The sequence below is a fragment of the Meles meles genome, chromosome 13 (genome assembly GCF_922984935.1).
Source record: "Meles meles chromosome 13, mMelMel3.1 paternal haplotype, whole genome shotgun sequence".
NCBI lineage: Eukaryota > Metazoa > Chordata > Mammalia > Carnivora > Mustelidae > Meles > Meles meles.
In genome coordinates this window covers 57,617,072-57,641,954 of record NC_060078.1, presented here as the reverse complement: position 1 = coordinate 57,641,954, position 24,883 = coordinate 57,617,072, and the positions used below count along the sequence as shown (strand labels likewise).

At 36.7% G+C, this 24,883-nt stretch overlaps 1 protein-coding gene across 13 annotated transcripts in view; it reads right to left on the bottom strand.

Annotated features, from left to right (window-relative positions):
* Nucleotides 1-24,883, bottom strand: part of R3HCC1L (R3H domain and coiled-coil containing 1 like) — an 89,656-nt gene that overhangs the window by 25,774 nt on the left and 38,999 nt on the right. For 6 of the 13 annotated variants that reach the window (XM_046027669.1, XM_046027667.1, XM_046027677.1 and 3 more), the window contains one exon: nt 6,001-7,817. In XM_046027669.1, coding sequence (XP_045883625.1) covers nt 6,001-7,803 — 1,803 coding nt within the window. In that variant the 5' untranslated portion in view covers nt 7,804-7,817. Of the gene's footprint in view, nt 1-6,000; nt 7,818-8,458; nt 8,479-8,667; nt 8,699-10,050; nt 10,133-22,017; nt 22,063-24,883 lie in introns of those variants that run through there. The other 7 variants (XM_046027675.1, XM_046027672.1, XM_046027676.1 and 4 more) reach the window with 5 other exon arrangements.

Genomic DNA, 24,883 nt, shown 5'->3' with positions numbered 1-24,883 from the left:
TGGGCACAGCTTTGGATTAAGGCATAATTAAAGAGAAGAAGGGGGGTGGGGATGAACAAGGAAGGATGCAGAAAAGGAAAAGGGCTAAAGGAAATAAGAGAAAAGCTACAACAGTGAGACAGGTATGACAGCCCAGCAATTGGTTCAGATGATCATTTACTGACCCCAGTCCAGTGTCAGACGTTAAATTTGAAGAGCTCTAATTCTCTCCCATGGATGATAATGTATGACGCATGAATATATGGGCAAAGATCAAGCAAACATCCTGAACCGACATGGACCTGGTTCCTATTCAGACCATACGTAAGTTAACATGGCAGACTGGCGTTGGCGTCCTTGACAAGATGCTAAACCAATCCACCAAACAGATTTAATTAATAGGCAAGAGAAGTGCTGAAAAGACAGGGAGACGTCTCTATTTCCTCCTCTTCCCAGCATGACTGGAAAGATTAGATGGAGAGATGCCAATGATGATGCAGAAAGCTCAAAGACCAGACTACCCAAGAACAGGAGACTGCTAGAGGTCTGAATCTTCCCAAACTATCCCTGACAGCTTCACTCAGGTACTGTTATGATAATCAGTGACAATGGCTGCCCACAAGTCCTAAGAAACACTGCAAAACAGAGAAATGCAGCATTCACTGCCATTCCACTTGATTTCTCTAGTTCCTGATTATGTTCCCTTCAACTAAGATCCTACATCCTATCTATGCCAGTTCTCCCAAATAAAAATTTCTTCCTTGTTTATTACTTTAGAGAGCATTAGCCCTTGCCTCTCTGTCCCCATCAGGCAATACATATGTGCTTCTGACCTTCAAACTGCAGACTCAGACCCACTGCTTTAAGAAATGAGTCAGTCTTGTCCTGGGCAGGCAATATAAGAGCATGACCCATCATCTGAAGGATCAGAAACACGGTCTTCATGCATCAAGCCCAGGATCCAGTATGCCTGGGCATCCTCTTGGCTTTTCCTCAACAGTCTCAGTTTTGGGTCAATTCACACAAATGATCTGTACACGGCTGCTGACTGGCACTTAATTTCCCTCCGTCCCGCAAGCCTTACTGCTAATTTATTCCTCCTCATACCCCATCCCCAGATTCATAACACGAAACAGTCTAAATTTAAATATATTTTGACTGTTGGCTACCCACTTCAGGAGTCAGGCCTACAGCTGGGACCCTCTCTTCCTTTCTAGCACTCCCTCCCAATGCCCAGCAACAGAGTATTCAACGTGCCATACAAGAAATTTCTGATACAAATGACTACATTAATTCAAATCAAAGTATAGATGAGTTTATTTCTTGTTAACCAAACTCTTCAACAGAAATGAACTAAAAAATTCATCAAAAAATTTAAAAATTTTAAAATCTTTGTGATAAAGCTGTTAGTATGTTTTTCTCCTGACTGGGGTAGAGTGTACACTCTGGTTCTCTTTGCCAACCCTACCATTTCCCCTCCCTGCTACTGTCACTGAACAGGGAATGAATTAAGTGGCATAAACATTATGAGTCATATCGCTACTCCTACCCCACCTGCCCTAACTATATCCCACATATACATGTCATGGAGCTCACTAAAGCTAAAGCACTGCCAGGGACGGAGTACAGCACACCAGGAATCTCCCAAGCTGCAGACAAGAATGCCTCCTCGTACCAACAATAGAGGCCTAGAACTGTTTACTTCTCCTTAGTTCTGAAAAAGCATCAGAAATTAAATGCTGTTGGTGTGAACGCAGATTAAGAGGAAAAAAATTTACATAACAAACCTAATGGAGCTTAGATGGGAGATTTTTTTCATTTTAGGAGATGTTTGGTTTAGAAATAAACTATGAGCAATGGTATCCCCTTAATATTTCCTCTCTTTCTGTATGAACCAGAGATCCAGTCATCATCCACTAGTGGACTGAACAACAAATAGAGTACTTAATTCAACCAGATTCTTCACCGGATGTCCCAAGTGACTGCATTCGAATATACGGCATCTGGAATCCTCACTTAGGCAGCCAATGACCTATTAATTCAGACATTTTAATAAAAATATTAAATATAAGTCTGCTAAAATGAGTTGCAACTAATAATAAAAGGTACTGTGAAAATAAAATAGTAATAAAACAGTGAAGGAGTCATATGGGAACCCTGAACTTTTCACTCAATTTTTTTCTATAAACCTAAAACCACTCAAAAAAAAGAAAATCTATCAATTTTAAGAAAGAGAAAAAGAAAACAGAAATTGGGAACATAATGACAGTCTAAGTGGGGCTTCAAATCTTGTTTAATTCTACGGCCTCAATAACATGCAACAGTGTCAACCAGTCTAACCTTCAGGGATCTCATCCTCCTTTGACGCCACTCTCTAGCTCCCCATCAGACAGTCAAACTTAGGACATCTCTCATAAAGTGGTTTTATATTAATTATTCCTCAGATTGTTATATGACTAATCACATGGTTACATCCTGTTTCTCCAAATTAAAAAAAAAAAACCCACCTTAGATAAAGCTGAGAAAAAAGCTGGCATGTAACACAGTGCGTTTAAAATGGAAGTGATGGGGTGCCTGGGTGGCTCAGCCATTAAGCATCTGCCTTCGCTCAGGTCATAATCTCAGAGTCCTGGAATCGAGCCCCACATTGGGCTCCCTGCTCAGCAGAAAGTCTGCTTCTCCCTCTCCCACTCCCTCTGCTTCTGCTTTCTGACAAATAAATAAGATCTTTTAAAAAATAAATAAATAAAACAGAAGTGATAATAACCACATATACCTAGCTATTTACAATTTACAGTTTCTCAAACTCTAAGTACTCGATCTTTCCATTTAACTGCAAAGTGATGAAGTACCAACTATTAATGAAATCCCTAGGGGAGGAGATATGAAGGACTTTCCTCCCTTCATTCTTCATATGACTTGCATATATTCTTGCTAACCCTCCTACCAATCAATAGATTTGCAGATCACTACAGGAGGCAGAAGGAGCTATGGACATTTTTTTGTTTTTGTTTTTAAAGATTTTATGTCTGTCTTTATTTGACACAGAGAGATCACAAGGAGGCAGAGGCAGGCAGAGGGAGAGGGGGAAGCAGGCTCCCCACTGAGCAGAGAGCCCAATACGGGGCTTGATCCCAGGACCCCGAGACCACGACCCAAGCCGAAGGCAGAGGCTTAACCCACTGAACCACCCAGGCACCCCAGCTGTGGACGTTTTATCTAGACAACAGTAATTCTTGTGTTCTCGTACCAGATCTCAGAGGGTTAGGAGAAGTCAGGCCAGCATCTTTCTCTTTATCAATTACCAACTTAAACTTCTGGGCATCCCAAACCACGGCTTAAGGAGAGTAAGTATGATCTTTAGAGGCTCATCAAGAATGGCAGTTCCAGGAATTCAGGAATGACCTATCTATGCTCTCTACCCACTCACGCAGTTTTAAAAGCTCAGATGTTGCAGGAAACTGCTTCACATGCCAGTGGCTGCCACACCCTGCTCCACAGCATACCTCCCTGCCCATTAGAAGTATTAGACATACCTCCATGTGTAGCCATTGTCAACAAAGAAACAGGCCCGCTAGGAAAAAAGCCAAAAAATCATTGGCTGGAAAATTTTCAAGACCAGCAGACATTCTGGTTTAGCCTTTAATAAAGTAGTTTGGAGCAATATAAATAATAAATTAAGAGTAATAGTCACTAGAGGGCTATTAATGTGACTGGATTTGTGGCATCTTTTAATAACATTATTATTACATCTCCTAAAACTCAAAGCACAGGAGACCATAGTTTGTGGAGTTGGAGCCGCTACTTGCTTTCTCAATCCATTTCCTTCCCTTGTACTCTCATCACCCCTTATACCTCAACACAGACCCCACTCCTGGCAAGCACCAACCCAGTATGTGATATCCAAACACAACCCCCAAGAACTGGCTGTCTTTAGCTTAAAACATTACTCCATTTTCTAGCCATTCCCAGCTTTAAGTCATGCAAGTGTCCTCTTTGGCTATATTACTATGCACCTCGGAACACTGAGTGATTGCCTACATTCTTTTGTATCTATTCTAAAAAGCATTAAGATCTGAACAACAGTTGCACACATGAACCCTCGTCCCCTGTTAGAGAAGCCGTATCCCTAAGCTACCACCATAGACAATCCAAATCCCAGCAGCAGTGAAGTTTTGACAGCCCCTGGAGTCCACCCTAAAAAATCACAGAGCTCCAACTCTACCCTATCACCTACATCCATTCAATAAATACTTACTGAGTCCCATCATGTGTAAAAGGCTCTGTGTGCCATGCCCTTGTTTCATAGGAAGCTATTCCTTCTCTCCTATGCATAACTGTGCTCGCTACCCCTCAGGTAATCCCTTTGCCATCCCTGAGACCTTCTTCCAATGACGGGATCCTTAATAACTTCTCTACATTCACCTACCTTCCCACATTACTAGTATTTCTTAACCTAATTTGGGTCTAAAACCTCTGCTGAACAGTGTTCTTCTTTCTAGTTATGGTTGGACAGCCATCTCTAGTTACCACACTCACATTCTGATACCTATTTACGTTGGTCTATTACCTTTTGAGCAACGGTTCTCACCTTATGTGCATCAGCATCATGTGGAAAACACATAAATATATAGAGCGCTGGGATAAAGAGTTTGCATTTCTAACAAGTTCCCAGGTGACACTCATGCCGCTGGTCCAGGGACCACACTTTGGGAAGCACTGCCTTTGAGAATCTGATGAAAGCTATGAAAAACTCCACATACACATAACATTTTGCATGCAATTTCAAGGGGTTTGTGGATGCCCACTCACAAATATCTTCTGCTCTGTATTTCTTATGAAGGATGTTTAGGACGACGACTTGCCCATAAGGAGTGCTAACCATGGTACAGGTGCGCATGCAGACACCTAAAAACGACGAGGAACTGCTTGGTATTGGAAAGTCAGTTCTGTCCAATGGTCTGTCCCCTCTGTAGTCTCACATGTTTCTTCACATCCATGTGATCGTTTTTTGGTACTTCTGGTTTAATTCTCAGAAACAAAAGCACTACTCACTTCATATTTAAAAGGCTCTTCGGAATCACTCAAAAGTATTTTATAGGTAAGGACGTGGTTTGGTAGAAAGAACATAAACACTAGATTGAGAGAACTAAATTGAAATTTTGATTATGCCTTTCCTAAAAGTATGACCACTAAGCTTCAATTTCCTCATTTATAAAATTGGGGACTCCACTGGGAAATTATTTTTTCTCCTTCCAGACAAAGGTTATGTGAACCCACTATAAGGAATGAATGGGGAAGTGGTTCTACTATTTAAAACCAATGATTGTTATTTGTGGTAAGGAATTTGAATACTGGATATAGAGTGAATGTCTAAATTAAGAAAATGAAAAGAATTAAATAATTTCTAAATGTCTTCAAACCCAACATTTTGTATTTATGAACTCTAACCGGCATGGCATTATTCACTTATATTTTCTATATGTACTCAACAATCATTTACACATTAATTTAACTCAGCATAAACTACATAAAAACAATCACATCTTCCCTTATTTCACCCTTCCCTTCTCTACTTCCTTCCCTCCACAGTGTCTAACAACATTGCAACATCTCCTGGAAAAACACAATAAATATAAGTAATAATAAGTTATTCTCCTCCCTCAAACAGGCCTGTGTAAAATCTTGTCAAAGCAGAAAATCCCTTTTGAAGAAGTTTCCCTCTGTATTCCCTCAACAGATAGCCAGAACCCATTAACTGCATCCCTAATCTACTCAGTAAGATCTCTCAGTACGTGGCTATTATAAATACAGCTCAATTCGGTATGTTTTACTTGGTAAGATCTACCAGGCATTCTCTTCTCAATCTACAATCCTATTTGTTTACCGCAGGAAGCCTCACTGGATGTAATATGAGTGAATATATGAGTGTGCACAAATGTCTATCAAAATTACCCCCAAAAATCAGGCTCTACGAATCTATAAATCATGTAAACACTGAGCAGCTCCTACTGAACAGACCTCTTGTAAAAGACGTGGATCCAGGCAGTCACCATCATCATTGAACAAAGACTCCCAGCTCTCCTCAGTAGCAGCACTTCCCTCCACACGAGCCATTTCTGTTGCTTTCGGTTCTATGGATGTTTCCATAGATACAGATTCTATATCAGGAAAGGATACACCAAATTCCATATTCTCTGAGTCATCTTCCTCTTTTGTTTTGAACTCTTCAGCAGTTTTTAGTTCGTGCAATGCCTCTGTTGTATCACCAGTACAATCCAGATCATTGCCCGAGGCACTGTCTGAAAGTACTTTTGTCCCATTTAAAGTACTGAGTTCAGAGTCCAAAAAAGTGTTAGAATTACTACCAGCAATCTTCTTTATAGGTAAGGAGGAAGCACAATCTGACAAGCTCTCTATCAACTTTCCTGTTGACTCTGTGAATCCAGAGGAAAGACTCTCAGGGTAAGTATCTGAGCAAGCAGTCAGTCTGCTGGAATTTTCCACATCATTCCCACATCTAGCTACATGAAGAGGGGCTGTATCTGCACTCATTTCTAAGTATTTTGAGAAACTACCTGTGTTACTGCAGACCTCATCAGCTGTTCTAACTGCAACTACACAAGGGCTGTCCACAGTTATTTGATCAGATGGGACATCTGTAATGTCCACCTTACATGCTTTATTGGTAATGTCACCTACACTCTTCGACTCATCTGTATCTGCTTCATGAGCAAGGAGAGCTCTATCAGAAGGTTCATACTTTATACATAAGTCATCAGCAGTGCTGTCATTCTCCTCACATTCTCTAATCACTGTAGGCTCAAAAATGCCATTTACGCTCTCTAATTTGCTGACTATAGTCATTTTATGAGAGATGTTATCTAGAGTCTCAGGAATGGAATCTATACCTCTCTGACCCAAGATGAAATCTGTATTGTTGGCTACCTCACTAACATTCTCAGCTTCAAAGTCTACACAAGTTTGGTCAGTGACACCATCTGGACTTCCAGGAACAGAAATAGCAGTGATGCCTCCACTACTGGGAGTCAACATTCCACACGATGTTTGCATGCTTTGTTGTACAACTCCAGAATCAGAATTCAGTTTTACAGGTACTATCATACTCTCAGGTTTCAACACACAATTAAAAACTCTAGGAAACTGGGATAATATCTCCACAACTTTGGCATCAGTTTCAATTCTGCTTTCTAAACCTCTGCCTTCAAATGTTTTGCCACTTAATTCATGCCTACTGACATCACAGAATTCCACATTTCGGAATGGTTTGTTTAGAACCTGGGCCTCATCCATTTCTGAACAAGACTGAGATAGAAGCAACTTCCCAGGTCCCATCACATCCGTGGCTTCAACCTCCAAACACGCCACCTCCTTTGGTTTAAAATGTCTTTGTAAAGGTACACTAGGCATCCCAGGATTTGGGACACCCTCCTGATGTCCTTGGCATAATGTTTCTTTGGATTCTGTAGTTTGCCTCTTAACACAAATCCTATCTTTCTTTCTTTCTTGAAGGCACACGTCTTTTCTTAATTTTGTTGAAAATTTCTTTCCTTCTCTACGGTTGTGCTCCTTTTTATCAGGATTAATGCTTAGTCTCTGAGTCTCAGATTTGTCTCTAAAGAACTCCTTTTGGAAGAAACAATCCTCTTTTTGTTCTTCTTTCACCACGGAGCTAAGTGGACCACAGCTTTTTTCCTCATCACCTGACTTGAGCAGCACTACACTCCTTCGAGCTTTAGGTACATAAAGTGCCATGTCAGGCCTTCTGACTCGAACTCTGCATCTCTCTGCTGCTTGCTGCATGGTACCACCTCAATCTGCAAGAAGAGAGAATAATTCAATTACCAAAAACTAATTACAATGTATTGAACCAAAAGATTTTTAAAGGCTAGGTAGAGAACCTATAATCCATCCTATAGAAACAGAAACCCTCAAGTTAAAAGAAAGGAAAACCTGCCATAAAGTAATTAATGCAACTAAGGAAAGTAAATTCCAAATTAACTCATGAGCCCATGAATTTTATTATCCATATATCCTCCTTCTTCATATTCCCAAAACTCTTTATCTCTATGTCCCAAGTCCTTTCTACCTTTTTAACAAGTAGCTTTATCTTGGTTAAATAAAACGATTATTCAAAAAGTGACTGCCAGCTATTAAGTACTCATAAAACACTATTACCTCCCTATTGCTAGAGACCAGAACTTACACTGAAAAGTATATGCAAGGAGGAGCCCTAAAAACACATTAGTTCAACATAAATGTATACATATAAGCAAGATTTTTAAAAATAACTCGAATGTAGGTGAGAAAATGAGACAACTAATCCAGGACTGCCTTCTAGAAGATGTTTACTATTTAATCAAATGACCTACTATAAATTTTTCTTCTGGTAGCAATAAAAAACAGCATCAGCAGGAAGAAGGAGAGCAGAGACCAAGCACTGGGATGAGAGGGGCACCTGGGTGGCTCAGTTGGTTAAGCGACTGTCTTCGACTCAGGGCATGATCCTGGAGGCCAGGGATCGAGTCCCGCATCAGGCTACCTGCTTGGCAGAGAGTCTGCTTTTCCCTCTGACCCTCCCCCTTCTTGTGCTCTCTCTCTCAAATAAATAAATAAAATCTTTAAAAAAAAAAAAAAAAGAAGAAGAAATGGGATAAGACAACTCACATTAATAATTGCTTGACAACCTCCACCATGGCTGGTCAATGGAAATTAACAAAGGGAAAAAATTTAACAAATGGCTAAATAAACCTAAATCTACTATAAGAAAAATATAAGAGAATGTACCAGTCAAACTTCATATTGAGTTCTTTTAATCTTCAAAATAAAACTATGAAGTATTAGTGTATCCACAACAGAGAATAAGGAGGTGCACTCCATAGCAAAGAAACATCCTTATACACTCAGAAGTACTTATTGTTAAGAGTTCACCATACACGTCAAAGCAAATAGATAACAAGAGAGAAACTATTTCCAGATCCCTAATTTCTCACCTGATCCAGAACAGTTGCTCAGTGAAAACACTGGGCTCTTACAGCACAGGCTTTTTTCTTTTCAGCCCAGGTATATATCATGACCCTGACCATCAAGTGTTTCCACGAATTCTCCTATCCCTTTTCTCTTCTGGTATCTTCATTATTATCTAACCCACAATTCATGATGGATTTTCTTTCTATCTTTCCAATTGTGGGTGAACAGAACTTTAACATTTAGACATGCCAGGATTTTGAAAAATGCCTACTTTTCAAAAACAGAAGTACTGAAGTGTATTTCATTGGCGGAGATCCCACAGACATCATGTGTCTTGATCTCAGCAAAGCATCTGACAATATACATCATGATGAACTTCTGCATATAAGACAGAAAATGTAGGCTACTTAATAGAACTAGTAGCACCCACAGCAAAAAATAATAGGTAAAAGAGAACTTAGGATTATTTGAAGGTGATCTGTGTCCCCGTAGCCCTTTGAAATTCAACATTTTAAACAATAATTTGAATATAAACAATAAACACTGCTTATCAAACCTGCAACTGACATAAAGTCAATATGATTAAGAAATACCAAAAATGGTAAAATTACAATTTAATATCATTTCTACAATCTGGAATGCTGTGCTGAAAGCAACAGGAATAAATACAAAGATCTACTTTGATTTCAAAAGAAATTAAACAACCCAACACTTGATTTGTGTATAATTTGCACAAAAAAAAGATTTAAAAGCTTCACAATCTTAGATTACAGAGCTCGGAAAAAATACCACACAAAATACAGTTAATGGAACTAAATAGGGGTGCCTGGGTGACTCAGTGGGTTAAAGCTGCTGCCTTCAGGTCAGGTCACGAACCCAGGGTTCTGGGATCCAGCCCTGCATTGGGCTCTCTGCTCAGCAGGGAGCCTGCTTCCCTTCCTCTCTCTCTCTCTGCCTACCTCTCTGCCTACTTGTGATCTCTGTCTGTCAAATAAATAAATAAAATCTTTAAAAAAAAAAGGAACTAAATAAAGGTATACTTCTTGCCCAAAGAGGTCTAAATGGAAACATCCAAACTACCTTTATACCTGAAGGGCTGGTTGTTCTATAGAGGAGATAAATGTTCTCTTCTGTGCTTCTCAGAAGTCAGTACCAGAACCAACTGGTAGAAATTAAAGGAAAACATAGGTTAGCTCAATATACAGAACTCTTAAGCGCTCTCCAACACTATTATCAGGTAATGAGTTCCATCTCTATAGTCTGGATGACTGACTGATACACTAGAGAAAAGAATTTCTATCTGTAAATGGGTCTGGATTTATTTTAAGCATTCTTTGAACTTGAAATTCTATGATTCTATTTCTGTTCTACAGCAGACATATAATCAAAGGCTTCAAATTTAAAATTATTTGTGCTATAGCTAATGACTTTTAAAACTTAACCTTTCCTTTTTCTTAGTTAATGCCCACATGTCATGATATGATTTCCTAAAGCTGAAAAAAAAGCATAATAAATTTATACCATCCACTTCTTACCAACACACCGAACTCAATTATGCCATGACCAGCAATGTGCTGAAACATGTTTAGCAACCAGCTAAATACATATCCACATGTAATTCCAAGTACTGGTTGATATTTTCACTTACATCAATGATGTCAACAATGTAACATTGCTGCTGAAGTGGATAATCATTTTTGAACTGCAAAATATATTTTCAAATTTTTGAGCTATGTACAATGTAACAGCTAAAGACCTGACACCTTTAAGTTTGCATTATTAGCATTTTCTCCATCACCTTACATCTAGACAAGCAATAAACAATAAATCAAGCCCTGATTTATGGCATTTGCCTAACTCTATGATGTAAATATTCCCACCATAGCTAATTTCAAGCTATCACTGTAACATCACTGAAAACAGAGCTGGGAAAAGACACACAGTAGCACACCATAATACAATATTTCAACCTAAAGATACAATATTAATAAATAGCTTCAAGAACATAAATCATAGTAAAATATAGTGAAATAATTAGAAAGTGATGAATTTTAAGTATCTACTACCTTTTTATACATGCTATTTATTTAACAAGCTATGTAATTTAATTTTTAATGATAGCTGTGTTTAACAATCAGTTTGCATAATTCCTAAAATTTTAATAGTCAGTTCTCAGGCTAGTAGGAGATTCTCCAATATACCACTGGCTAAAACAATTCTTTCATAATAACATAGACCTACAAAAAAAGAGGAGCATCCCCATCTTGTGGACTTTCAAGATAATGCCAATTCAGTTTAAAGCCTTGGTGTGTTTTTGTGAACTTTTGCAACTATAGGCACGAAAGGCCTTTAACAAGGGGAGAAGAGGTGCCTGTCATAAACAATTTTAAAATATAACTTAGATTAAAAATTTCCCACTATTTACTAATAGCACTTGATGTTTTATTTCTCTCTTTAACATGGTTTTAACTTTTTTACAATATTCCACATGCTTTTATTGGTCCAGTTTCCTTCTTAACTGAAGTGGAGAATCAGTTATTTGGGGTGTATTTTGCAGTCAACTTATCCTGGAATGGCCATCAGCATGCAATTCTGTTTAAAATTATATTATCTAGAAGAGATAAAAATTCATCTTCTTTTATAATGATGGGCAGCTAACTGCTAACATATACCTTTAAAATATTTTAGGTCAAACATCTTTTTCTATACTATACTTCTGAACACTGGGATCATATGTGAGAACCTGCCCAATTACTTCTATGGTTTCAAATATTCCTTGAGAAAAAATAATCAGTAATTTCCTCAAGTACCTCTCCACCCCACCTTCATGAGTAAGTGAACTAGCACAAAACAAATCAGGCCCTTACATCTCTGTAACAGAATTTTAATGCTGTTTGTCCATGTTTGGCATATAAAACATATGGATCCCTCTTCAATCAACAATAGAGAATACTGGCACTTAGGGCATTCATTGGCTAATTCAACCATGAACTGATTTGATCCAGTACTTACCAATGGCTCACTTGGGAAATCTAATATTTGAGAGAAACTGCCTAATGGGCATGTTGACTATTCATTCTTTGAGAACAAATTAAGCACTATCACTTTGTTAGCTCATTAAAATGCATCATAACAGCATATATTTTGCCTTTTTACTTGGAAATAATTTCATATTCACAAATAAGATACAGAAGTAAAAATACTACAGAGAGCACCTGTACATCTTTTACCTGTATTTATCTACTGGTAATTTTACCCCATTTGCTTATCATTTGCAATGATGCATGTTCCCACTCTCTACACACACACACACACACGAATTTTTTCTAAAACTTTCTAATGGCAAAGTACAGACAACATGGCCCTTGATCTCCAAATACTTCAGAGTATATTTTCTATAAGCAGGCGTATTATACAGTTAACAATGTCGGGAAATTTAACATGGAAATTCTATCAAATCAAACACTGGTATTCCAATTTTGTTGGCTGAACCAGTAATGTCCTTTAGAGCATATTTCCCTCTCCAGTAATGGATCCAGTTTAGAATCAGGTAATGCATTTATTTACATCTCTTTAGCCTCCTACCTTCTAGAATGTTTCCAAAGCCTTTCACTGTATTTTATCACACTGACATTTTGGAAAACTGCTCCCCTTTCCATCCTTTTTTTAATAGAATATCCCTCATTTAAGGTTTGTCTGACATTTCTCATGATTAGATTGAGGTTACACATTTTCACCCATATTAGGTTATATATTCTCAGAATAGTACACAGAAGGTCAAATGTCCTTCTCAGGGCATCACATCTGGAGGCACATGATTCCCATCTGTCCTTCACTGGTGACTTTATTTTGATTACCTGTGGCCAAGGTATTGTCCAATTTCTCTACTGAGTAATTTCTGTATATTTTCTCCCTTTCAACCAAAAGCAGTCTGTGGGGTAACCCTCCAAGAGCACGTGAATATCCTGTTCCTCCTCAAAGGATTTAGCATCCCTAGATTTAGCATCCACTAATGATTCTAATCTGATCCAATCTTTAGTATGATGGTTGCAAGATGATCTTCCAAACTCTGAAAGTCCCTTCGCATTTACTAGTCAATCCTTGGCTTTTTTCCTGAAAGCAGAAGTAAACCACTTATCTTCACTCACCACAAAAGCTAAGATTTCCTAAGTTAAAATTCAATGTTAAAATCGGTTTTCACAGTTAGTAGATAGAGGAAATGTTGCAGATCAAAGGTGTTGTCATCTTACCCCACCTCACATGTATGAAAAAGGGGAAACGACATGTCACTCAGATAAAGTTAACATAATCCCTTTAGTAGGTATAGCAAACATGTCCCTTTCTGCTCTTTTCCAGAAGATACCAGAATTAAGTCAGGTGTACAAACACAATGATTAATCCATCCCACATGTCTGGTAATATTTATTTCTCTGCCCCTTTTTAAAGTCATCTCAAATTCCTTGGGGAAGGAGGCAAGGCACAATCAATTTATGTATGTTAATAAACAGAAAAAGGATCTTCTCAGTATCATTTCCGTATCATTAATTTCTGCTCTCAGCTCTCATCTTTATTATTTTCTTCCTTCAATTTTCTTTGGGTCAATTCTGTTCTTCTTTGATTAACTTCCCAAGTTAGTGACTTAATTAGCTATATTCTAAAGTTTTTGTTGTTGCTGTTATTACTTATGTATTACAAAAATTTTCAAACATATATAAAGAGAAAACATTTATAATGACTATCAAATACCCATCCCTCAGCAAATCATGGCCAGTGTTTCATTTTATCTGTGCACATGTTCCCAAATATTTCATTTCATCCTTAAGTATCTCAATATCTATCTTTAAAAAATTAAGACTTTTTTTTTAAAACAAAATCATAATACAAATACACCTTAAAATGGGGGAGGGGAGGGATAATTCCTTACATCATCACATTTCCAGTGCCTAAATTTTGCCAACAGCCTGCCTTTTTTGAACACTTGGTTTGTTAAAATCAGGATCCAAAAAGATCTATATGCTGTCTTTTAATTTATAGGTGCCTGTCAATCTGTTTTTGTTTTCCTATCTTGCCATTCATTTGTTAAAGAAACTGGGCTATTTGTCCTATAGAATTTCCCATATTCTGGAGTTTGCTGATTACATTCTTGCAGTATTGTTCAATAAATTCTTATATATAGTCTCTGTATTTCCTATAAAGTAGCGGTTGATCTAGAGGCTTGACAGGATTTGGGTTTAATTTTTTTATAGCAAAAATATGTCTTAAATGGTGCAATGAACTTCCTATCACATCACATCGGAAAGCTATAATATCTGATTGTCTCCTTTTTGTAATGTTAACATTGATCAATGGGTTCGTGTACTGTCAGCCTGAACCATTCACCATAAAGCTTTGTATCAGACTGTCACCCAATGGTTTTAGCAACCCCTGATGAATAGTGCCAAGATATACTATTTCATCAAGGTTTACAAAATGATGACATTCTAGCTATTGTTCTTTTTCTATTTATTAGCTGAAATTCTTTTATAATGAATTTCATCAACTATTTTGTGACTCCGAGGTAGTTTATATGGGTAACACAGAATACTTTACCAGCTTCTGAATGAACTGGTTCCATGGCATCTTCTAAAGGTGACCAACATTTTGTTGATTTTAACTTAATGTGTTTCAATCCACTGCAATATTCTTCTTGAAGCTCAAACTATCTTGACCAATAGCAGCCCCATCAGAGGGCCCTTTTTACATCTCAAGTTGTCTCTTGACAAGAAGAGTTAGTCAAACTGTGAAAAGAAGTTTCTTCTTTTTCTTTTTTTTATGACAAGATGTCCTACTATGACCTACCTAGAGCTGGAATCGGCCACATTTTTCAAGAAGTCCTAGTTCATTTTAATAAAAAATAGTATTTTAAAACTACAATCTGGGCACTAACATGAGTTTACTGCTACTGGGTTGGTCATTGTGTCTAAGCCCTTTTAGATCACAAAAGCTTTTTGATTCCCAGAAAGGATAATAAAAATACCTATTTCTATGCTTTTTCTGTCTCCTAAGTTATTCAGAAGTATGTGCCAATATATCTATTTTATTTTTAAGTTGATTTCCAACTTAATTACATCGTGGTCAAAATGAGATCAATTCTTCAAAATTTGTTGATTTTGTTTTATGGTCTAGTAAAAGGTCAATTTTGGTAAATGTCTCATCTGTGCCTAAAAATAATGTATCCCTACTAAACTCTGGGGTGCTGTGTGTGTGTAATCATTAATCAAATGTACTGAAGTATTATTCAAATGGTATCCTTACTTATTTTCTGTCCACTTAATTAATCATGGGTATTGTGTGTGTGTTCACTAAATCATGTTTATTAAAGCATTGTTCAAATCATATCCTTACTTATTATCTGCTGACTTAATCACTGAGATGTATATATAAAGTACCTGTTTGTAGATTTAATGGTTTCTCTGTTTTTGTATGGGTTTTTATATTTTTATATAATTTTTGATGTTATCACTTATATTTAGAATTATTCTTCTTCCTTGGTAAATTGTTACTTTTACCATTATGCAGCCAGCCCTAAAGTGGTTTTTGTCTAAAAGGAATATAACTATGTAACTTTCATTGGTATCATGAGGTATCTTGCCTTTTTACCTTTTTTTTTTTTTTTTGCCTTTTTACTTTCAATTGTCTCACCATGTTTTAGGTTTGTCCTTTGCAAAACGAATACAACTTAACAGTGCATTCTTTACCCACTCTGTCAATGTCAGTCTTTTAATTGAGAATTTAGTCCATTTGTATTTATTGCAATTATGGATACATCTGGAAGTATTTCTACCTTTTTTTGTGCTTCCTTTTCATTTATCCTACTTTTTATAATTTTCTTATTTTCTTGCTTTCTTTAAGGTTGATCAATTTTTTTTCCCCTACTGCTCAAAAGGCTCTAAAATCTTATTTCTAGTCCGTTAGTGTTTTCACATTGAGTGCTTATCTAAATATCTAAAGTTAACCATTATTTGTATTTGTCTCCTACACAACCATACAATGTTTTTTATTTCACAATGCCTTCCATATGTACTCTTAGTTTTTGTTTGAAAATATCTTTACACTGCTCCCATCCTTTAATGGATTTTGACTTTCATTGTTACTGTTAAGAAATGTGTTGTCAGTCTGTCATAGGTTTGTAGGTAATCTCTGTTTACTCTCAAGATGTTCTTAAAATAGTCTCTTAGGTATTTGGTGTTCAAGTGTCTACTATGTGTTTAAGTGTGTGTTTAGTATTATTTTTCTCCTAGAACAAGACTATGCTTCTTGAATTTGAGTATTTTAGCTCTGAGTCTTTTTACCAATTCTATTCATTCAAGTCAATACCTTCACATCCACCTTCTCCATCACTAGTTTTCTCTCCAAATTTGCCGGTTCTGTATTTTATCTTATCCAGTTCTTAAATTTGAATGACTAAGGTTTTGTCACAGAAGTCATATTTACCTCCTATCACCCTCCTAATCCCCCCTGATGTCTTTTTAATAGCTGTGTTGATGTTGTTCTGATATTTGTTTTCTTCTTTCATCTTTAATCATTTTTAAATATTTCCATTTTATTTTTAAATGTCTATATTTATTATAATTGTGGCATTTGCTTTTTCTTTTATTAATTTTTATTATAATACCAAATATTGTTATTTAACAGTTCTACTTTCAAAATTCTTGAGGATTTAATTCTGCTGTGTTTTGTATCACTGACTTTTGCTTAAGGAATGGTCTTTTGTCGTCGTCTTCTCTAACTTTGGGTCAGTGAGCTCAACAACAGTGGGGCTTTATCTATGGGAATTTAATAAGTGAGACTACAAGTGTTCCTCTACAGACTGGTTCTACATTGATGCCAATTTTAAGACTGAGGTTTTCTGGACCATTCAGTAAGTACAACTATGAAACACCAACCACAGCAGCTACAAAAAAATCTCAGGGACCTTTTCCACTTCACTCGGAACCCAGGTGAAAACAGAAAAGCTTCTTAATTTCTTTCTGTAACCCTAATTTTTTTCTTCTAGTCTACCCTCTGAGTGGGGTACAACCTTTTGAGTATTAAGACGTTAGGGGGTAAACTCAGTTTCTAACTCATCTCTCCTAAGCCCAGTGGCTCCATTCCTATTTCCCACATGGCTATTACAATCTAAGCTTCTTAGTTCTCAAGAACAGCAACAACAGCAAAATAAAAAATAAACAAAAACTGTAAACAATCTAAATAGGAGTAACTCCTTAAAAGTATGTCCATTCATAAATTATATCCAAAACATAATATTAAGTTAAAAAAGAAAATTATAATCCAATCTTTTTTTTTTTGCACATGTGCACACACATACATAGTGAACAGTCAATACAGGCTGTGTTTCCCGGGTTAGAATCCCAGCCCCACACTTGATTAGCCCTTTCCTTGGACAACTAACTTTATTGGGGGCAAAAGTTACCACTCTAAGCCTTAGTTTACTCAGAGGATCATAACAGACTTATTTCATAGGCACACAGAACAGATTAAATAAAATGATCCATGTATACAAATTTGCCAGTCATGGTAAAGTCTCGATGAAAGTTAGCTATTATTTAAATAGGTAGTTGAGTTCCTTAAGTTACAAGTTCGCAGAGAGAATCAAAACTCCTTATAACAATATTCAAAATGTGCCTTGATCACCTATAAAACCCATTTCTACCTAACACTAACACCTACTCCAACTATGTATCCTGGTTTTGTCTACCACTATCTCACAAAAAGTCTCATGTTGTAAACATCCCATAATTCAAAGTAAACACAATCTAACTCAGTTGTAAAGTGAAAATACAAATCTTGAAAAAATGTAGGATTTCATGAAGTCTACGAAAATAATATTGAAGGAAGTGTTCATCTCACAGCAAAACCCTGGGGGAATGAAGATCTGGCTAAATCAAACCAGTAAAAACTGAAGAAGGGAAAATGCAAAAAGGATGATGATAGAACAGGAAACAAGAAAGAAAATGTCAAGGGGTAAGAAAAAAATCCCTTGAGAAACTGCTAAAGCTCTCAACGGTTTTCCTAAACCAATGTGATAGGTCTACTCTGTAATGATAATAAGAAAATCAACCAAAGCGAAGGATGCTATTAGACTATCACACAACTTTAGTGGAAAAATTATACCAAAATATATCATTCTTTGTTAAAGGACAGCCATAATGAAAACCTAAATTTTATTAAATATGTGGTAAAATAAATGTTTTTATTTTAGAAAACTGTCACTACCAAATCTTTTTTTCATTACTTTAAGAGGTATTTTCAAAGTAGCAATTTTCTCACATAGAACTTCTCAAAAATGTTTTTTTTTTTAAGATTTTATTTATTTATTTGACTGAAAGAGAGAGAGCACAAGTAGTCAGAGAGGCAGGCAGAGAGAGGGGGAAGCAGGCTCCCTGCTGAGCAGAGAGCCCAATGCAGGGCTCCATCCCAGTACCCTGAGATTACAACCTGGGCCGAAGGCAGAGGCTTAACCCACTGAGCCACTCAGGTGCCCCTCATAAATGTGTATTTCTAAGGGGAGAAAGACTTATCATCTAAACTGTTAACAGTGGTTACCCTTTGGAAAGCAGAAAACAACAGATGAGAAAGAATTAAGGATTAGGGGCGCCTGGGTGGCTCAGTGGATTAAGCCGCTGCCTTAGGCTCAGGTCATGATCTCAGGGTCCTGGGATCGAGCCCCGCATCGGGCTCTCTGCTCCGCAGGGAGCCTGCTTCCCTTCCTCTCTCTCTGCCTGCCTCTCTGCCTACTTGTGATCTCTCTCTCTGTCAAATGAATAAATAAAAAAAAAAAAAAAGAATTAAGGATTAATTATCTTTTCATACACATACCTTAAAAGTGTTTGAATTTGTTAACAGTAATTATATTTTTTTGTAATTAAAAACAAAATCCCTAAAATTTAAAGATATGCTGTTGTTTTTGTGTAAGAGGCCATTACCATGAATTGCTGTAGGAGAAAGCAAAGATAATGAAAATTGATAAACAGATCTTTATTGGACAAAAGTACTCCAAGTAGGAAAATGATGAATGGAGGAAAGAGCGACCTCTTTAATATACTTGACAGTATAATAAAACAAGTGGCATATAAATTACTTGATGTTGGAAAGATACCCTCAAATGTTGCAGAATTCTGAGCCAACTTCTACTTTTTGGTCTAAAAATGATCTAGAACAACATTGTCCAATACATAACCACTAGCCACATGTAGATATGGAGCATTTGAAAAGTGGCCAGTCTAAATTGAGACGTGCGAAATGTAAAATACCCCTTGGATTTCAAAGGCCTGGTACCCCCCCAAAAATAAAAAGAAAATATCTAATATTTTTAAATTTATATACGTTTAAGTGATACTATTTTGAATATAATGAGTTAAATAAAACACATTAACATTAACTTCATCTGTTTATTTCTGTATTTTTAAATGTGACTACTACAGAACTTACAATTACAGATGAGGCTTATATTTGTGGGCTGTGCTATATATTTAATGCAACAGCACTTGTCTAAAATCTTGCCATAACCTTAAGACCACAATAACAGTCTCTTTTTCCTCTTGTGTCTTATCTGTTTCAGAATTTTCCACTTACAACAAAGTAATACACCAAACCAAGAAATCAGCTAAAACATAAATGTGTAGATAAGCTTATTATCTCTGCACATATGAAATACTTTAAAGTTCCGTAAGTTCACAATGATCAAAAAAATAAAGCATCAAAAGAAGTAAAGTCTACTTATATTTCACAAATCAGAATATAAGACTGATTAAACTACATTAACTATATGGTAAAAGTTATCCTCAACTCAAATTTCGGTGCATTTTTTCTATATATGTTTAAAACTGTCAAAGGCCCTAGATTTAGAATTATTTCTTTACATAATAATAAAGCTTCCTTTGTGTTGTTATTCTATCAAGAGCATTCTTATTCTCACTGGTCTACTTACAAACTGGCAAAACTAAGAGATGCCAAAATCTTTCAGTTCAACATAATGTATGTCCATTTGTAAGAAATAAAGATATCTTAAAAGTAAATTTAATAATGTTTATAATAAAAGGTAATATGCAAAATATATTAAGTGACACAAGTAAACTAACAGATTTCTGAGCACTAAAATAATGATATACTTTTAAATTCTAGCCATCCCCTCAGAAAGATTCAGTGCTCTTCCGTCCCCAATCTCACAGCAGGGTGAACGGAATCACTGTCAACCCAGTTGTCACACCGGCAACCTCGAAGTCATTATCCCTGACATTTCAATCAGTTACCAAACCCTGTTCATTCTACTTCTACACTGTTTCCAGTAATTTTCTAAAATACAAATTAGATTTGGCCATTTCCTTGTACAAAATTCTTCTGTGGTTCCTTACCACATACGCACTGTCGAGTAACCTGCACAGCATATTTGCCCCTATGTGCTCTAACTTCACTGCGACCCCTAGAACTACCTATCTGCCTAGTTTCATCTCCAGCCACTCCTAATTTCAGACTTTATATTCCATCAATTCCAACTCCTGGTATGACTAGAAACATGCCCAGCTGCCTTCTTCCATCTCTGTGGTTTAAGACTTACAACCTTCTCTGCTGGATGCTTGCCTAATGGTCTCCTGTCTCTCAACTCTCACCTTAAAGGTTACCTCCTCTGCAACTTCATCACTGACTCTCCCTGATACGCTCTGGTACTACCAGTAAGTTCCCACTATACACCTTTACCTATATCTTTATTAAAGCAATTATCATATTGCTTTTACAGTTAGGATTTGCATATCTGGCTCTCTTCCAAAAATCAAGTTCCTTCAGTGTAGGGCTAATGTCTTTCTATCTTTGAATCCACAATGTCACAACAGTACATTTGACACTAAATGAATACCTGTCCAATCATGGCAAGTGAGACTTCTTGACAGATGACACTTCCCTAACCTCCAGTTGAGATCTGGGGCCCCATACATGTATGTATTCATTCCACAAACATTTATTGAAAACCTGTTATGTGACAAGTCCCGTCTTAGGCACCAGGAACACAACAATAAACAAAACGAAGTCTCTGGCCTCATGGAGCTTACACTGTAGTAGTGGAGATAAGAAATAAACCTTTAACCTAGATGTCCATCAACAGATGAATGGATAAAGAAAAGGTGGCACATATATACAATGGAATACTATGCAGCCATCAAAAGAAATGAAATCTTACCATTTGCGACAACGTGGATGGTACTAAAGGGTATTATGCTTAGCGAAATAAGTCAGTCAGAGGAAGACAACTATCACATGATCTCCCTGATATGAGAAAGTCGAGAAGCAACATTGGGGGGTTTGGGGGGTAGGAAAAGAATAAATGAAATAAGATGGGATTGGGAGGGAGACAAACCATAAGAGACTCTTAATCTCACAAAACAAACTGAGGGTTGCCGGGGGGAGGGGGGTAGGGAGAGGGTGGTTGGGTTATGGACGTTGGGGAGGGTATGTGCTATGGTGAGTGCTGTGAAGTGTGTAAACCTGGCGATTCACAGACCTGTACCCTTGAGGCTAATAATACATTATATGTTAATAAAAAATAAAAATTAATTGATTAATTAAAAAAGAAACAAATGTTTAAACATTTAACATCTGATGCTGATAAATGCAATGAAGTAAAATGGCAGGGACACAGATATAGAGTGATGGGGTCTGTGGCTATTTCAGAAGGCAAAACCATACAGTAAAGTGGAGAAGACCACTCTGAGGAGTTAATACCTGAGCTGATACTTGAACTGAGTCAGTGAGTCACACGAATTATCTATGGAAAAGAGAAATTCGAGGAAAAAAGAAGAGCAAGTGCAAAAGCACTGAGACAAGACAAGCTTGAAACATTCAAGGTATAACAAGAAAACAGGGATAGTAACAGTAAAGTAAGAAGACTCTAAGATAGCTAAAGGCCAAAACAAGTAGGGGCTCAAAGGCCAAGGCAAGAGCTTTGGAATTTATTTTGAACATGTTGAAAATCAGTAAAAGGTTTCAGCAAGAGAATGACACGATCTGACTCACCTCTGCAAAAGATCATTCTGGCAGAAATGTGAGGAACTGACTATAAAGGTAAGAGAAGAAGGAAAATCTGTTTAAAAAAAAAAAAGTCTAATAACTAATAGGCATGCAGCATGTCTCCTTCAACAGAGGAGGTCACAATAAGCAGCCAGAGTAATGACATATACTGAAGGCAAAGCTAACAAAGGCTTGGTGGAATGACTGTATGGGATGGGAAGGGAAAAGAGGAGTCATTTGGAGAGTTTGGTCTGATCAACCTCGGTGAAGACAGTTACATTTACTAAGCTACAGAAGACTGGGGGAAGGAAATAGGAAAAGAGAAATCAAGAGTTGTGATTTGGACATTTTAAATCCGAAAGCTTGTTGGTCATCCTATATAGTTGCTAAGGAAGCAATTGGAAATAGAAGTCTAAAGCTCAGGGGAGATGCAAGAATTGGGAGATAAAATTTTGCAAGTCACTGTCATAAGGATTCAAGCCAAGGAACAAGGTAAGACACCACCTAGGGAGTGACAGAAAAAAAAGGCCACGGGGATTGAGTCATGGGGGAAAACTATGACCTTTAGATGTCAGGAAGAGGAGATATGGCCAGCAAAGGAGAATGAAGAAGAAAACAGGAGGAACAGAAGCATGTAGTATCCCAGAAGCCAAGTGAAACGCAAGGGCTATGTTAAGTAGAATATAATATTATGAAGAGCTCAATTATTCACCTCAGGACAGCTAAAGTACTGTGAGCCTCAGTATTTACACATAAATCAAGCTCACATATTCAACATCTTTCTTAAAAGTTATTTGTACCTTAGTGAAGTTCAGGATTACGAAATCAGTTCCTCAGTCGCTTGAATTCACTCACAAATACCTAAATTCTGCTTTTTCAGCAAGGGACGCATATAACTTTGGAGTACTGGGTCATGATCTTGGGAATGCAGCAGTTAAAACCCATTTACATACTTGTATAGAGTACTCAGTGTTCTGATATCAAAGTTAGGTTACAAAGTTCTTTTACGAGGAATGAAGTCTCCAAATTTAAAAAAAAAAAAAGTTTTTTTTTTCAGCCAGGTCACCTTTTTTATAAAGATAATAGATGGCTGAAAGAAAGGTCTGTGATAGAGGGAAAATCTCATTTTAAGAAAAAAAATTAATAAAGTATAAAACTACTTAAAAAAGTAAAGTTTTTCTGGTATTTCCTTAATGCAAAAGCATTACACAATAAACCCCCAGATAAAAAAAGCTGTATTCTTACCTTACAAAGATAATAACTATTAACATATTGCTATATATTCTCCCAGACCTTTTTGTATTTTTTAAAAAGCTTTGTGAGTGAGACTTATCAGCATAGATTCCTGTTAGGCTTTCTAAGCCAGTTTTTTCCATTTTTTTCTTACACTCCAGCTAAAGACATTTCACATCATGACACAGTAGATTCACACACACAGATTAGACTGAAACAAATTCCATAAAATACCCTTACTATTTCCACTGGTCCTATTTTCTAGTCAATTTTATTTTACTTTAATTTAAAAAATTGTAGTCTTATCATAATTTAAAATCAGTTTATTCACTAAGTTGTTTTACTTGACTGACTTAGAAAAATACTAAAGAGCATATTCATGTCAGAAATTTTTACACCAGGCATAGAAAACATTATCTGTTTAAAATGATTTGAAATTTTTGTTGTAGAGCAAGATAAAGGGCAAAGTAAAACATGAGTAAGACACCAGAAAGTTATACCACCTTACCAGGAGTCTTTAGCAAAATAATAAAATTGGGAATATATCTATACCTAATCTTCCCACACTTTTAAGGTCCTCTACCCACGGCTGATACACTTCTGCAAATAAAGAAAACAAGAAATGTCCTTCCTCTGCAAAAGAGCTTCACTTTAAAATATACTTGACCTAAATATAACACAGAGGCACTTGTGTGTGATATAATAACATAAAAAATTATACTTGGAGAGCAGAGAAATGGCTTCATATTTAAAAACTATAAAATCTGCTAATGAACCACAACTGATTCTGCTGTAGTTTTCTTAATGCATCCTTCCGTAAATGCACTTGCACTAGTTAATACAATGACATACTTTATACTCGAAGACACAAAATAATTCCTACATCCATGTGAAGGCTTATTCTTATTTCTATCCAAACCAAGTTTTGTTTTGTTTTTTTGTTTTGTTTTGTTTTTTATTTATTTATTTGACAGATACAGATCGATCACAAGTAGGGAGAAAGGCAGGCAGAGAGAGAGAGAGGAGGAAGCAGGCTCCCTGCCAAGCAGAGAGCCCGATGCGGGGCTCGATCCCAGGACCCTGGGATCATGACCTGAGCGAAAGGCAGAGGCTTTAACCCACTGAGCCACCCAGGCGCCCCTCTATCCAAACCAAGTTTACAAAATAGATTTTATATTTCAAATTAACAGAAAAAAGACAATAATTTGTGACATTAGCATCTATAGTTGAAGAGATGACTCTAAGGCCTTCTTTTAACATACCCTGGACTGAAAAAAGTAAGTTTTAGACACTCATTTAGAGGACCTTATATAGATTTTACTGAAAGGTATGGAAGAAACAGATTCATTAATGGGAAGTATTATCCAAACTGCTAAACTGGCCATGTATAAAGTAACACATCAGGGCCTTATCCACTGTGAAAGTCTGCTCTCAGCCCACATACAACACAACCATATTATGACCTCTGCATTACTATTTTTTTAGTAGAGTATCTGCTTTCCATTGTTTCTGCCTCTTCACCACCTGTCATGTCGTGCCACTCCAAGCATTTTCATTTCTCTCAAGCTAGTGAGTGCTGTAAATTTCATTGTTCAAAGTATATATAAAATAAGAATAAAAGGCTTTTTTTAAGGTTTTA